This window comes from Postia placenta (genome assembly GCF_002117355.1).
Source record: "Postia placenta MAD-698-R-SB12 unplaced genomic scaffold POSPLAscaffold_2, whole genome shotgun sequence".
Taxonomy (NCBI): Eukaryota; Fungi; Basidiomycota; class Agaricomycetes; order Polyporales; family Adustoporiaceae; genus Rhodonia; species Rhodonia placenta.
The window spans coordinates 1-15818 of record NW_020169833.1 but is presented as its reverse complement, the minus strand read 5'-3'; the positions used below and the strand labels follow the sequence as shown (position 1 = coordinate 15818).

Sequence of the window (15818 nt, the reverse complement as noted above, 5' to 3'; positions counted from 1 at the left end):
GATGCTACCTGGTAGTACCAAGGATAGTATTGCTGGCGGCAGCAAAAGTTGGGCCTCGAGGGCCGTCTTGACATAGGCAGGTAAATCTTTTGTGAACTTCTTACCAGACCCAATCCATTCGCTTTCTAGGAAGACGCCAGCGTGGCTCGTCGACTGTGGTGCCATGGGAGTGACCGAGGGGGATGCTGCCAGAGAGCAGCCTGCACAGCAAAAGATTGGGGGGAAATACAATTGATTGGACTTTATATATAATCTAGCACAAAGAGACCGAACGTGGCGCACTAAACCTACGCAGCGGCGTTGACAAAACAATAGCCCGGGGCAGCGTGAGAGGCACAAGAGGCACAAGGCATCGGCCCCAAGTGGTGGCTGGACACGGGTACCCAGCACGTGACCTCTCCTTATTTACATTATTTACACCGCTAATCAGACAGCCTTGTAAAAAAGTGTAAATTACCTGTAAATTACCTGTAAAAAAGTACGGTGTAATTTACACCGATTTATTTGCCTTACACTAAGACGCGCCAAAGACGGTCCCAAGATGACAGGTCACGGGACCTGTGGCAGCGACGCGCTTGGCCTGCCATCTGTGTCGATAACCCTCTCCTCGCCCTCTCCATCGTCGTCGATGTCGGCGACGACCACAGCTTTGGCGGCCACGGCGGCGACAATAGCTCACAACCCCTCCCCATCCGTCGAGCGCTATCTGAATGCTAATAGTCGCGCTCGGGTCGCCTCGTTCTCCTCTCAGACCGTTTCCTTCCCGCCGACGACCATGTCCACATCCTCCATTACTCTTCCGGTATCGGACGCTTTCGCTTCGGAAAGGCCTCAGGACATTGTCACACCACAAGACCCAATGACCCATGTTCCTCCCAATGGCGAAGACAATCTTGCCATTGCGCCATGGCTCGCTTCCCCTGAGGAGGATGTTCAACCGGTACGTTCTTCGCTTTTCTCTGCTCCGGTGGAACGTTGTACCTGTCTATCCAATACTGGATTTTCATTCCACCCCGCAACTCTGCTGGCTCTGGCCTGTACGACTGGAGATCGTCGTCCTTGATGCGCCATACGACGAACCTCTGCGTTTTCTATTTAAAGGACGCTGCCTATGGATGTCGATTTGAACTGCCCGCAGGGTTCTCCGCAGATTCGTGATTATGTACGGATGGCAGAGTTTGCTGACAAGTATGGGGTGGCTCAAAGCCTGACTGAATACAAGGACAAGTATTTATTTGTGTCGTTTTGACGTTAGCGAGAGAGGCAGTAAGGCTGTTGTTGAGTATTCCCGGAACCTCTGCATCACGATCCCTAATGTTGATGGCCTTACCTACACTAATTCTAACGACGAGTCTACTTTGCCTCTCAATGCCTAAATGCATAACGATCATCTTCTCTTAACAATCCTCTTCAATATGTCGAGGTCGCAAACTTCAATCGTACTGATATACTTTACGACAGCCGACACCTCCACCTAAATCATCTCGCTCCGGGTTTCTGCATAAAGCGAGCGCGTACAGTCTGAATGCGTCGTCTTCGCGCCTAGCTGAGTCCAACTCAAGTTCGGTCACCCTTGATGCACAACATATACGCGAACCACGCCGGTCGAAATCGTCCTTGAACATGAATATCTTCAATATCATGAAGAAGCGTTCGAAGAGTCGGCTACGACCGGATTCCTCGCATCCTGACGAGCCAATTCCACCACTACCTTCTCCCTTTGACGTGCCTTCAGTACCGTCGACATCAACGCTCTCTTCATCGCCGCTATCCGTAAAGGTGCCGCGGCTCCGCGCGAAGAAGAAGCCTCCAGGTCTCTCACCCGAATCTTCCGTCGTTGATGCATCAACTCCCGAGCCCGAGTTCAAGCTGGACACGGACCTCGAGAAGATGGACGGCATCGTGGATATGTCCGTATTCCCCTCTGCCCTCGACAGCGGCTCACCTCGCTCGGGTGCCTTCGATCAATCCAGCTCAGATGTGTCTTCTGTGCATCACTCATTGAATGCGCCCGCGCCCCAAATGTTCAGTAATCCTTTTGTGCCATCCTCTCACCGCACTCTTGCACCAAGCATACATGCGTTTGACGGGCGAAAAATCTCGCCAACAACACGCCCGCCTGATTTCCCAGAGGACGAGTCGCCCTCATGGACGCCTCCACAGAGTTGGGCTGTTGACAAAGAAGGCGAGTCCCCAGCACCGATGGCGGAGGCATCCGACTCGGAGGATGAGGCTTGTCAAAGTACTGCGACGGTCCCAGTGAAGCGGAAGAAACGACGGTTTACGGCTATGAGCAGCACTGGTAGGACCGTGTCATCGTCCACCGTGTATCAGATCCGCATATACCGTGCCAACGGGTCGTACCACGTTGTGCGCATCAATCTTTCAGTAACTGTCGAGCAGCTAGCGCCGATGCTGGGCAAGAGGCTACTTCTCGACCCGGAACGAGAGCCTCACCGGTTGTATTTGAGAGAACGCGGGCGCGGTATGTATTGTTGGTGCTTCCCATTTGGTTGTTTGGACTAATTTGTATTCACGTCGCAGAGCGCGTGCTCGCACCGACCGAGCGGCCTGCTAATATCGTCCGTCGTCGGCTAGAACAAGCTGGCTATGATCAAGCAGATGGGCTTGATGTACTCGGAGCGGACGACCTCGCTTTCTTGCTCAGGTTCGTGTACAAGAGCGAGGTACTTGGCCCGGTTGTGAGTATTGCCATTTTTCCCGTCAGCTCGAACTTATCGCTTTGGGCTAGGCCGACGACTTGCAGATCGACCAGTACGATGGTATAGACTTGACTGGGCGTAGTCTGCGCACTGTGCCTGTCATGCTCTATCCCCACGCGGAGGCCATTGTGTCTCTCAACCTTTCGCGGAACCCGATGCTCGAGATCCCGCTCGACTTCATCCAGTCATGTACGACCCTTCGCGAGCTACGCCTCAGCCACATGGCGATGAAGAAGGTGCCACAAAGCATCCGACGCTGTCGTACTTTGCATCGCCTGGACCTCTCGTGCAACCGCATTGTTGACTTGGATGACGCAGGACTAGATTGGATTCCCGAGCTGCGTTCACTGAAGGTGCAGAACAACCGCATGGCCGGTCTGCCGTTCTATTTCCCACGATTGCGCGCGCTCAAGGAGCTGAACATCTCCAACAACAAATTTCGCGAGCTGCCGGCAGTCGTTTCAGAAATCACGAATCTGGTCGACCTCGATATCTCGTTCAACATGATCGAGAAGCTCCCAGAGAATACCGGGGAGCTACATGCTCTCGAGAGGCTCATCATCATTGGAAATCAGGTCACCGAGTTTCCTGCGTCTGTCGCCGACCTTGCGAATCTACAGATGCTGGACTGCCGGCGGAACAATATATCAGACCTTTCCCTCGTGGGTGTTCTCCCGAAGATACAGCAGATTGTGGCGGACCACAACTCGGTGCATGCGCTTGATATCACGTTCAGCTCCTCACTGAAGCATCTCGACGTCTCTCACAACGACATCACGCAGCTAACTGTGATCCCTGGTCCCCTACGTCAGCCTTACGCGCTTACTCATTTGGACTTATCCAATGGAAAGCTCTCCGCGCTGGATGAGCATGCACTTGCCCAACTCACAGTACTCGAGACGCTGCGGTTCGATCACAATTCGATACGGTATATACCGGATTCGCTCGGAGAGCTGTCCCACTTGGTCCACCTGTCATGCTCGAACAACCAGCTTCGTGCACTGCCGGAGACTATCGGCCGGCTGCAGAAACTCGAGACACTCGAAGCTCACAACAACTCGCTGCCCGAGCTGCCCGCGACGTTGTGGCATTGTGCTTCGTTGCAGCTGATCAATGCCACCTCGAACCTTCTCCATTCCTGGAGGCTGCCGCCATTACATAGCATGAACATGAGCACGAACTCAAGCTCTGGCTCGTCACCCAAAGGCTCAACGCTTCCCGCACGATCTGACAGCTTATCTGCGCGGAAGATGTCCTCGAGTGGTTCCGTGACGACGCGCGTACTGCCGCCACTTGTGTTCTCTCTCGAGAGGCTATACCTAGGAGAGAACAGACTGACGGACGACACACTGCATCCTCTCGCATTGTTGCAGGAGTTACGGGTCCTCAATCTTTCGTTCAACGAGATTCAAGAGATGCCGCCTTCGTTTTTCCGAAATCTTTCCCACTTGCGTGAATTGTATCTCAGCGGCAACAAGCTCTCTGCTATCCCCACAGAGGACTTGCCTCGGCTAATCAAGCTGGAGGTCCTGTTCCTCAACGGCAACAGACTGCAAACCCTCCCGAAGGAGATCGGCAAGTTGACCAATCTGACAGTTGTCGACGCGGGAAGCAACATTTTGAAGTACAATATCTTCAACTGGGAATTCGATTGGAACTGGTACTTATGCCGTCTACATTCTGAGTCTGCAATCTGAAAGCACCTCCCAGGAACTTCAATACAAGTCTGCAGTACCTCAACCTTTCGGGTAATAAGCGACTCGAGATCCGCACGGATGTCGCCCCTGTCCGAGATGACGAGAAACGCAGGGTGCTCGCAGACTTTTCTGGGCTAACCCAACTCCGTGTGCTCGGGCTCATGGATATTACAGCGACAAACGGGGCTAGCATACCGGACGAGAACGAAGACCGTCGGGTTCGCACTTCATTATCCGAGGTCAACGGCATGGGCTACGGTATTGCTGATACTTTAGGGGTCACAGAGCATCTCAATATGCTTGATCTGGTTCAGCCACAGTTTCGAGCCAAGAACGACGAGGCAATCTTCGCGATGTTCGGGCGTGCGTCACATATCGGAAACAATCACTGGCTTAACAACTACCTGCATTCCAAGTTCCTAGAAGTGTACATCATCGAGCTGAATCGCATCAAGCCTGCCGTGGGCGAAGCCGTTCAAGATGCCTTGCGACGCGCCTTCCTAAAGCTAAACCGACATCTCCATGACTTCCTTTACGCGAGCGCCAGTAACCGCAAGATGTCTCATGTCAGTACTTCGACGTCGAACCCTCGCGATATGAACAAACGGAGCGGGGCATCAGGCATTGTCCTTCATCTTGTCGGCAGAAAGCTCTACGTCGCCAATATCGGACGATCGCTAGCTGTCATCTCTCGTGAAGGCAATGCCACCCTGTTATCGCGGAAACATGATCCGTTTGATCGTCAGGAGACGTCGCGCATCCGGTCTGCTGAGGGTTGGGTCTCACCCAAGGGTCTCGTCAATGACGAGATTGACGTTGCCAGATCATTTGGCTTTTACAATCTCCTGCCAGTGGTCAACGCTAGGCCTCACATATCCGAATACGACCTGACCGAGCAAGATGAGTTCGTCATTGTCGGGAACTCGGGACTCTGGGACCACGTATCTTACCAGACAGCTGTCGACATTGCCCGCACGGAGAGGGGCGACCCGATGATCGCCGCACAGAAGCTCCGGGACTTAGCCATCAGTCACGGTGCAGAAGGGACAACGATGATTATGGTCATTGCCGTCGCTGACTTGTTCGGAGGTCCCGCGCGCTCTCGTCAGCCTACGATGGAATCTGTGATTGATACGGAGACGTACCTCTGGACGAAACGCCGAGGCCGAGACAACATCACCAATCGGGACATCTCTCGTCTCGAAGGCGAAGTCCCCGCTCCGACGGGTCACGTCGCCCTGGTATTCACTGACATTCGCAACTCGACTCACCTATGGGAGGTAAATGCTGGTATGCCAACAGCCATGGTTCTGCACAATAACCTCCTACGACGACAACTGCGATTCTGCGGCGGCTACGAAGTTAAGACGGAGGGTGACGCCTTCATGTGCTCGTTCCCGACCGCCATATCTGCGCTTTGGTTTTGCTTCAGTGTTCAGGTACAGCTCTTGCAGCTCGACTGGCCTTTAGAAATACTCGAGTGCGAAGATGGCAAGGAAATCTTCGATCTAGAGGGAAAGCTCATAGCTCGCGGGTTGTCCGTCCGCATGGGTATTCACTGTGGCCATCCCGTCTGCGAGCCGGATCCTGTGACTGGTCGCATGGATTATTTCGGTCCTATGGTCAATCGTTCGGCTCGTATCGAAAGCAGCGCAGGCGGCGGTCAGATCATGTGCAGCGCGGAAGTCGTACGAGAGATCAAAGCGCGCGTATTCGAGACTGACAAACCGGAGGTAGAACAGCCATATGTGCGGCCCTCACAGGCTATTGATGCTATCCGGCGGATGGGGATCGAAATCGTTGAGGTCGGCGAAGTGAAGCTGAAAGGACTGGAAGTCCCGGAGATGCTCTCCCTCGTCTATCCACAGGAACTTGCTGGTCGTAAGACTCTTACCACCACCCAGTCGGCATCTAATCCATCAGGCTCTCGAGTTCAATTCAGCGTCGAACAGATGCGCGAATTGGCTCTGCTGTGTATTCGCTTGGAAATGCTATCTTCAGGAAATGTCGTTCGATCAAGTCGAGACCGCCGAAGCACGTCGTCAAGTCGCTCCACCGACCCCGCAGATGGCGCCGCCTTTGGATCATGTGAGCCGAATGCATTACTACCCGCCATGGAGAAGGCGTCAGATACCGAGCTCATGTTCCTGCTCGATTCTTTGGCTACGAGGATCGAGAACGCCCTTACGAGGATTACGGTTAATCAACTAGGCTCCATGAAGGATGCCCTAGCAAATGGAACTCAGGACCCTGCGCTCTTACAGCAACTGCTTTCCATCATTTGCCCATAACGTTATTTCCAAGAACGTCTTGTAGCTATCCAGTCTGTATTCTGCTGTCGTGCTCTCTTGCTCTCACTCGTTTCGGCTTCCATCTTGTCAGAATCATTTTCACATATCCTTATTCTTTAACCTGTAGCGCATTGGGGTTTAGACGCACCTGTATGGAATGTAGTCCCAACAGTCATTCAAGTTGTATGCATGCATGATCTTGAGTGTAGTGAACCCGCCAGGTCAAGAACGAAGGTGTAAAGAAGCACATCGCGTAGCAAGCCCCATATCAACCTCATTGCCCTGTAGGTACCCATACTAGATCTTCATCCTTCTCTGCATCGCCGATGACGGCATCACTATCGCCCTCCCCCTCGCTGCTTACAGCTGCCCAATCAGCCTTTACTCGCTCTTCCAGCGCAGCGATCCTTGCGCCTCTAGCACGAAGGTAGGCAACAACCTCACGCGCAGAGCGCCAACCGATAAGCTCAAATAGCGCCTCGACACCTTCATCGGTGTCCTGCATGGGCGCCTCCTCGACCTGCCCACCGAACGCACGTGCGAGGTGAGCCGAAGCGCACACGCGCGTGCTCTCTGCACCGGGGCCGCGGTCGAGCTGTGAGAATAGAGATGCGAGCGCTTTCGCCGCTTCCACCCGTGCACGCAGGACGTGCCGAATGAGGCGACGTGTCGGCGGGCGGCGGCGTTCGCGCTGAAGCTTAGGGACCAATGCGGTGGGCTGCGAACCCGTGGGCGTCGATGTACCAGATACGGGAGCAGATGACGTTCGGCGCGGTTTGACTCTGGAACGATCGACCCACTCATTTTCTGGTGGTACACGCGGAATGGTGTATTGCGAGAGAGCGTTAATCGAGAGGTCCCATCGCTTGGGGATCCAAAGTCCAACAAGGACACGCCAAGCTGCCACAAGACGTTTCGCACTGGAGGTAATGGTCAACGACGAACGGCAATGTATATGTCGGGTAGTAACACTCACTGTTCATAATTATCTATCGACGAGCAGATTGACCGTCAGCAAAACTCATTCGCACTGTAACATATAACTCGAGAACCCACCATTAATTAGTTTGTTATGGTAATTTGCGAACAATACCACAAGAGTTGCAGCAGCGAGCGCACCCATTGGAGTGTACCAGAGTAAGGCCCAAATGAAGAAAAACGTTGCAGGATATATTAGCAGCAATAGCAGGAGCCCGAAGACAACCTTGTTCTGCGCCTGCGTTTCCTCCTCATCCTCCGCGAGACGTGCACCGACGCGCGCAAACAGGTATGCAGGTGTATGCAGGAGGAGTGGTGCAGCGAAGAATGGGAGGCGCACTGCAAGCGCTAATGAGTCGCGTACGAGCAGGCTCAGCGCAAAGAGACGACTCGGAAGCGCGATCGGGCGGTTTGGGTCGAGTGTCTCAGGCAGCGGAAGAGCAGCGAGCTCAGCGTGCGAGAGACCCGTGGATTGCAAAAGCGAGTAGTATGTGAGCAGGTGCCGCCGAATGGAGATGAAATTGGGGACGAGATCGGGCGTTGAGAATAAATCGACAAGCCTGGCACGGAGTCGTGTCAGAGTGAACTGAGGGGGTGAATGAGGACAGCGACGCACGTCTGGGAGATGGCGACAAACTCGTCGAGGTTGATTGCTTTCTCGTCACCCCAGAGCAGGTCACGCGCCATGCGTGCTGCATAGAGCGTATCCCTATGAGCGGGTGTCAGCGATCTATGGCACAACCCGCGGCGGACACCCTTACCAGTCGGGTGCGTTGATTGTGGCCTCAATGAGCTGCTGCTCGATGGTAGCGGTAAGGCGTTTCACAGCCGCGCGGGGTGCGCCTTCCTCTGTGGACATAAATTGCTCAATATACGCGTCTAGAGCGATTGGTGGTCCAAATCTGAAATAGCAGGACGTGAGGAGGCAAACTGGGCAGCTCGACATGACAGGAGCTTACTCCATGATAGCCTTGCAAGATCTACGTCAGTTATCGCTGGCGTCAGCATACTGAGTACTCACAGTGCTGCGATACTTGGTTTTGTTCGTATACACAATCGCGGCGGTGACGACCACGACGCGTTCCGCGCCTGCTTTGATCTGCTCCGGGTGCTCCCTCACTAACTTCGCATACTCTAGTGCGGCCCACGCGGCGCCATCCTTGACCTGCACAATGCGTGGCTCTGTGTACGAAGTGCCCTCAGGGAAGACGGCAACGGCATGGCCGTGAGAGAGAGATTGTAGCGTGCCGCGAAAGAGTTGTTTGCGATCCTTCGCCTTGCGGTCCACAGGGATGTTGCCCGCCGAAGTAAGAATATAGCTCACAGTTGGGTTCGCAAAGAGCGATGCTGTCAAGCGAGACGTATTGACCCACAGCGTGAGCAGTGGAAAAGGGGGGTCGCACCTTTGGCCCAGAAGTGCAGAATACGCTTGTATGGAAACATGGTCGCTGTGCCGCTGAGTGAGCCTGAAACGGGTTACAATAAGATCATGCCACATACATAGAATAGCGGGGTCAATCATCATGTTATGATGCGTCGCCGTGCTAAGGCAAGTTGACAGTCAGCGATGCAGTACTGTGACATAGCAAAGAGGCACGGCGGGCACATGTCAGGTATTGTTAAGCAAATTAAACAATAGAGACCTGGCATTATTGCGTCCCGCTGGAGTCCCTGTCGCTATAGCTGAAGCACTCACGCAATAAGCGGGCCGCGTTGCGGCACATTCTCTCCCCCAATGACATGGATCTCCGTGAAGAAGGCGAGCAATGCCCACTCAGCGACCTTGCGCAGCACCCGGTGCAGAACGTACGCGTCTGGCATGCGGAACGTCGCCAAGATGGTGAAAGTCGTAGAGTAAAAGGAGAACTGCAGTGCGCGAGCCGCGAGGGCTGCGAAAGACCGACTTGGCTACCCCAAGGCGCTTCCCAATACCGCTTCAGGTGGCTTGCCTCTTTTGGCAAGCCCGGGATGCGCCATCCTCGGGCACTTGCTCGTCGGGCGCTTGGCGTTGAATACCAAGTAACACCATGTGGAACGCACGATGGCATCTTGAGCCTATCCAAGCCTCCACCTCGGGCTATCAAACACCTTGGATGCACAACAACAGGCCATGCTCATTCCTCGTCTCGCCGTGGTAGAAGGGTATGTTCTGACGCCAAGTCTATATGGGGTGAACCTCATGAAATAACTCCAGAGCTTGCGTCCAGTCCGGCACAGTCGACAATTAAAGCTCCTTCGGTGTCTACGAGAATTAGGACGTTTTTCGTGGAGGCCGCACTTAATTGACTGCGGGTTGAACTGGTTCATTGCAGGTACTTCGTGTCTGTTGACGCTGAGATACTACGAATGGCAACTGAATGCCTCACTGTCAGTTATTCCTTCTGTTCCCCTTGGAGCTACCCACCGGAAAGCTGTTCATTCTGGATTACCTCCACTACGTGCAGATTGCCGGTATCCTCCTCTACGTAGTTTCGTGCGTCGTCTTGTAAAGCTTGTCGTGGACACCACACCCATTTCAGCTGACGCTATTTTGCAGACTTTTCATGCTCTTCCTCACCAATGTCACGCAGTATCATCAGTCGAACATCTTGCAAGGCATCGGAATGGTTCTGGGCGTAGGCATGCTGCTGTTGTCAATGACCTCTCTTCAATCCCATAATTGGAAGCAACACCATGCATTCGTCATGGGTACCATCCTCGCAGGTCCGTCATGGTTCATTTCCATACCAGGTCATGATATTAGCGTTTGTTCAGCCTCCTTTTGCGGTGGATCATATACCCGATCATGTTCAACTAGCTCGTCCACTCGGGCGTTGGCTTTCCGTGGGCTGTGCGCGCAACCGCTTTTCTCACACTCGGTGTGCTATGCACTGCGGCATGCCTTACTGAACGTCGACTTCCAAATGCGAACAATCACCCGCCAACCCCCATGCCGAGCATCAAAGGCATCTTCCGGGAACCGGCGTACATTCTCACAAGCGTTAAGCCGGATGATCTTGCACAGACATCTACCTTCAGCTCTGGTCCAACTCATACGGTATATCATCCACATTCTCATTCTAAACCGTGAGCCCGTACCCCGTCGCCCGCGCTGACCAACTACCGGGCACTGACCACGCATGTCCGCTTCACCCCTGCAGATTGCAATCCTCAATGTGGGCTCGTTTTCGGGCGACCACTCCCAAGCCGGCTTGCCGACTCGTTCGGGAAGATCAATCTGATCTGTACGGTGTCTGTCGTGAGCACCGCGCTGCTTTTTTCCCTGTTCGGAATCAAGTCCGAGGCCGTGGTCATTGTGTTCGCAATTCTGTACGACGTTTTCTCCGGGGCAGGTAGTAATCTCCACCGCGTCTAGTATTGCGCACCACAAAGGGCCTCTGCTCATGCTGACGTTGCGTCGCACTACATGACAGTTACATCGCTGCTCCCTCTCTTACTGGCTGTCGCGGCGCGCTCGCAGTCAGAACTCGGATGCGGTATGCTCTGGATCTGTCCTCCGCGCTTCGCTCGGACGATCAATCGGCTGCACTGAGGACTTTGCCCGCCATGCCTACGAATTCAATTGCCGATGGAGGACACAACGTCGAAAAAGAGTCTTTCCCGCAGACGCGTGCTATCCTACCGTAGGTATGAAAGGATGAGTAATGAGGGAGATAGGCACGGGTCCGGGGGCTCGTCAACGGCGCGCTGATTTCGACGTAACAACAGCACAATGTACGTGAGCAGGGCGTTCGGCCGCGCTTGTCTGTCAATATGGTTCGACTTCTATCTGGAAGGCCCGCACTACTCTCCCTAGTGTTGGTGCTGATCGGCAACAAACCTAACCTCCCTGCGTTCCCAGCAGGCCACTCGGTACCCTCTTCGGCACACCCCTGAGCGCATCTTACACTGCCTCTTCAATGTTCGAAGCCCTACCCACGTTCCTGCCCTCTGCACTACTGTCTCCCGAGCCCGGCATAACGCCACGAGGCAATCGCGAGGCGGGAGACTTCTTGATGTTCGCGTTCGGGCCTGTACTCTCCGCGCTCTCCCATCCATCCCCACGAAATCTACGAGGTATACTGGATTCTCAGACTACTCTAGGTCGGTCCGCGGTCCTCCTACTGCATATATTCTCCAACGCTACCACTGGTGTGGGAGGTTGCTCTCATCTCAACTGCCGTATCTCGCTTCACATGAGGTCCTCCGATTACCCGAGGAACTGCGCGCCAGCAGCAGGAAGCCGCTACTTCTACTATGTCAAGAGACACTCGGCAAACAAGATCACTTATAGTCCCGTGAGCAATTACGTTGCTCGGCTATCTATACACCTCAGAGTGAGCGCACATCTTAACCTGGCTTTGCATTCTTTTTGATGTCGGTGAATAGCTGCTGGCGCGACTGAACAATAAGGTCATGCATTCGAGAACAACGCCAGAGCGCCCGAATGACTCGCTAACCAAAAACACGATGCAGCCGTCTCATTCGTAGGTAATGATGGATGCACTTACTGCAAGCGTGCATTGCACAGGAATCATTCACCAACCCCGAATCACAGGATCCATTCTGCGACACTCGCCTATGTCGGCATGTCCTTGCTTACAGTCGATCAAAAGCTTATCTTTGCTGTTGAGAATGGTATAAATAGGCGATTCGGCACCCATACTTCCCATCCCCAGTGCAAGTCTCCTCAATACAACACCCGTGTCACTACCATATTACGATGTCGGAAAATCATCATGGTCGAGAGCGCCTCACTCGTGGCACCCACCGCTACCGACCCTATGTGCCCCGCGGTCCTCCTGAGGTGAATATTACTTCGAATTGCTACATGACATGCCGATACTAACTGAACGTCCTGGTTGTCTTTTTGCAGCTCGACAATCGCCAGTTGCGCAACTATCTCCTGATCGCTGCGTGGATGGTGATGGTATGCACATACAGTGTCCTCTTTACTTCCTAATAGATGCTCTGTACCAGGTCCGCGCGCTCTCGCGCAGTTACGAGGCTCAGCGTGATGCCGACGCCAAAATGGAAGACGCTTGAGCTGGTTGTGCAGGACTTCGGTTGCCCATGGTACGCCCATTTGACTCTCTTTATTCGTTACATATAACAATGTCTCCTGAAGGATGGCCTTGAAATGCGTGCATCCTGGCAATACTCGAGTCTCGGGTGCGGACTATAGCGCCGTCTGATTGAGTGGTGTCCCAGCTTTGTTGCGTGTTTTACTGCCTTGCTATCCATTGTTCTGTTATCACATAAATACATCTAGTTGTGGGGCCATCTGCATAGTCCTGCGAGAAAGGGCATGTAATCCAACCCCTGCAGCCTCAGGCATTCTAACAGTATCCGTTGTATATCTCAATGACATCACATTTTCGTTGTTCTAACCTTCTGCGCACTTCACAGTGCTTCCTCAGCTCTCGGCTTCCGCCCACGCTCTCGCCCTCGTCGCCACTCCCGACTGTGTCCGAGCCGTCGCCCATCAGCGACCACGACACGCTGCTATTCATCACGGCAGCACGTTCACGTCGCGCGTCAAAACTCTCTCTAACGTCGTCGTCAGGCTACTCGCAATGCAACTCGACGGCCACACTCGCGAGCAATGCGAGCAGCGCCGTCCCCTCGCTCTCATCTTCGACCGGCGCGACGCCTGCAAACTCGTTTCTGCGCTCATTGAGGTCGTTCCTGTCTAACGGCTCGCTGTTGGCGTATGCACGGCACGCTAGCAAGTCGCCCATGTTTGAGCCTCGCATTTGTGAATAAGACCCTGCGGAGCTCACGCGCCTGTCGCTCGACGAGATTCTCGCGCCGTCGCCCGCGCCCGACCGTGACGACCTGAGCGACGACGAGAAGGTGCTCGAGCTCGGGCTCCCGCCGTCCCTCACGCGTCAGGCGCGCCAAATCGCAAACGACTCGATCTCGTCCATCGACGTGCTCGGCCTCACCGCTGCACGAGGACGAGATTGACGTGCCCGTCTCCGCGCCACCTGTTCCGCGATCCCATCCCTCGCACGCCTCCGACCTGTACGCGTCTGCTCGCAAGCCGACCCTGCCTCCCCTGCCCCCGGACTCCCGCGCCCTCGACGAGCCTGCGACATTTCCGCAGTCAGACAGCCCAGACATCAAGACCATCCTCGCGACCACGCCCCGCCCGCACCGCAAGTCCTCCATGTCGTGTCTGTCGGGCCGGTCGCGTTTGCCATCACGCTCGCGCTCGCAGCCGCGTCGCGCCCCGTTCCGGCGGCACGTCAGCGAGGGCATCCCCAGCGCGCGGCGCCGCGAGGGCGAGTTGCGGCGCACGAGCGAGGCGTCGCTCCCGGTGCCGGCGCTGGGCGGCCGCCCGGCGTCGCCCACGGAGCTGGCGTACGCGCGCAACGCGTGGGTGGAGGACTCGTTCGTGTCGGACTACGGCGTGCTGCTGGACGGGACGGGCACCACGATGGACGTCGTGGGCGGGAAGGAGGCGTGCCTCGAGCGCGAGCTCGACGGGAGTGGGAACGACATGGACTCGAGCATCGACATCCACATGCCGCTGCCGTGAGTGCCGCATTCCGTGATGGTGGTTGTGGTCGCTGATGGCTCATGCACCGCAGGAATCTGATGTTGCGCCATGGCTTGCTGTCGCCAAACTCGAAGCTGCTCCCGCAGGCGTCGCGCGTGGGCACGCCGTCGTAGTCCAATGGCAGGCCTGGGAGCTTGCTGAGCGTAGCATCCATTAGTGAGTCACTGACATGCTCGTGCGCGCGTACTCGACTGAAGCATTGTCGTCGTTACAGCCGACTCTGTCATGACGAAATCGGGGCTGTACAAGGACGGACGCGACACGGCGAAGAGCGGCACCGGCATCGCGATGGCAAGCTCCTGCGCGGCGGCATCGGTCTGACGACCGGGCTCGGCTGGAGGACAGCGAGGACGAGGATGCGCCATCCCCGCTCACTCACAAGCTCTCCGCAAATACCCTCAAGACGAAAATCACGCCGTCGGCGTTCCACTCACCTCATCCCCTCTCGCGGATCGGCAGCGCGACTGGCCTGAGCGCCCTCGCCAAGGACGGCCGGCCTCGCGGACTGAGCCACTCCCCCTGTCCACAGGATCGGCGCGTCAGTTCGAGCAGCGCCACTTCATCCACCGTTGGCGTCCCTTCTCGCACGTTTGTTTCCTCGCTGCGACCGACGTCTTCCACGGGTAGGTTGGTTGCTAGGATACTAGGCTACATCCACGAACTGGAGGAGACACTAGACTCCACGTCCTCGGCATCGAGCGCCAGAGTATTCATGCCTGTTACTCCTGTTGGATATGATGGGCCTGGACGGTCTCCAATCTTTGGCTCGCAGAATGGGCGCATGATGCAGCGCCCAAAATTGGACGCCTGGCTTGCGTTCATGGGCTGGTCAGTAAGTGGCGGAAGCAACCTTGCCGCCACGCCCTCTTCGCTGCCGTCAGCGCGGACGCCATCAGTGCTGTGATCACTCAAGCTACCACAAGTCCACGCTCAAAGTGGCATTCGGCATGCATGGGATGGTGGGTACCAGCTGATGCTGTCCGCGAGCAGTATTTAGGTTGATGGGACTTAGGTTAATGGGACTGGGTAGGAAAGACTAGGTAGGGGATTCCACTAGGGAAAACCCTAGGGAAGGCCGTAGGAAAGGCCATAGGGAAGGCCGTAGGAAAGGCCGTAGAAAAGGTGTAGGAAAGGCTGTAGGAGAAATCATAAGAAAGGCTGTAGGAAAGGTGTAGGAAAGGCCGTAGAAAAGGTGTAGGAAAGGCTGTAGGAGAAATCATAAGAAAGGCTGTAGGAAAGGTGTAGGAAAGGCCATAGGAAAGGCCGCAGGGAAAGCCCTAGGGAGAGTGTACAAAGAGCGAGTGTAGGGAAGGCACAGGAAGAGGTGCAAGAAAGAGGGCAAGAAAAGGCCTAGGGGCCGCGCATGTACGTCCCGGACGCATAATGCCAGACTATGGATGGAAAGAGTCGGAGGCGGCTTTCTAACAAGTGTCGTTTGTGAGGGCATGCTTCCCGGACGCACACATTCTGCACTGGCCACTACTCTCAACTTGCATGAGCCTTGCCCGTGAGGTTGTGCTTCCTGGACGCACGCATTCTGCACCGGCCACAACTTTTGACTTACCTGAGCCTTGCTCATGGGGGT

General features: G+C 55.1%; 5 protein-coding genes across 5 annotated transcripts in view; 3 read left to right on the top strand and 2 right to left on the bottom strand.

The window, feature by feature from the left end:
- The window catches only part of POSPLADRAFT_1133024 (hypothetical protein), a gene marked incomplete at both ends in the record, with an annotated part of 1169 nt that extends 1004 nt beyond the window's left edge, over positions 1-165 (bottom strand). The window contains one exon of the mRNA XM_024484291.1: positions 19-165. Coding sequence (XP_024342487.1) covers positions 19-165 — 147 coding nt within the window. The remainder of the gene's footprint in view (positions 1-18) is intronic.
- A 2124-nt stretch (positions 166-2289) lies between these two features.
- POSPLADRAFT_1177202 (hypothetical protein) lies at positions 2290-6891 on the top strand (the record flags this gene model as incomplete). The annotated part of the gene is made up of 5 exons (XM_024488480.1): positions 2290-2485; positions 2545-2702; positions 2753-3918; positions 3958-4383; positions 4434-6891. The coding sequence occupies 5 exons, from the start codon at positions 2290-2292 to the stop codon at positions 6709-6711; spliced, it is 4224 nt and encodes a 1407-aa protein (XP_024342486.1). The 3' UTR covers positions 6712-6891.
- A 94-nt stretch (positions 6892-6985) lies between these two features.
- Positions 6986-9510, bottom strand: POSPLADRAFT_1052363 (hypothetical protein; the record flags this gene model as incomplete). Its single annotated transcript, XM_024480265.1, has 10 exons — positions 6986-7631; positions 7688-7700; positions 7768-8249; positions 8306-8398; positions 8451-8591; positions 8649-8659; positions 8711-9036; positions 9093-9137; positions 9190-9233; positions 9386-9510. The coding sequence occupies 10 exons, from the start codon at positions 9508-9510 to the stop codon at positions 6986-6988; spliced, it is 1926 nt and encodes a 641-aa protein (XP_024342485.1).
- POSPLADRAFT_1043323 (hypothetical protein) lies at positions 9425-12159 on the top strand (the record flags this gene model as incomplete). The annotated part of the gene is made up of 9 exons (XM_024478281.1): positions 9425-9543; positions 9754-9831; positions 9884-9905; positions 10062-10162; positions 10226-10392; positions 10761-11021; positions 11282-11312; positions 11534-12005; positions 12058-12159. 9 exons carry the CDS (start codon positions 9425-9427, stop codon positions 12157-12159), a joined length of 1353 nt encoding a protein of 450 aa, XP_024342484.1.
- A 232-nt stretch (positions 12160-12391) lies between these two features.
- POSPLADRAFT_1052361 (hypothetical protein) lies at positions 12392-15137 on the top strand (the record flags this gene model as incomplete). The annotated part of the gene is made up of 6 exons (XM_024480264.1): positions 12392-12475; positions 12545-12598; positions 13078-13379; positions 13564-14208; positions 14265-14342; positions 14579-15137. The coding sequence occupies 6 exons, from the start codon at positions 12392-12394 to the stop codon at positions 15135-15137; spliced, it is 1722 nt and encodes a 573-aa protein (XP_024342483.1).
- Positions 15138-15818: the final 681 nt, after the last annotated feature.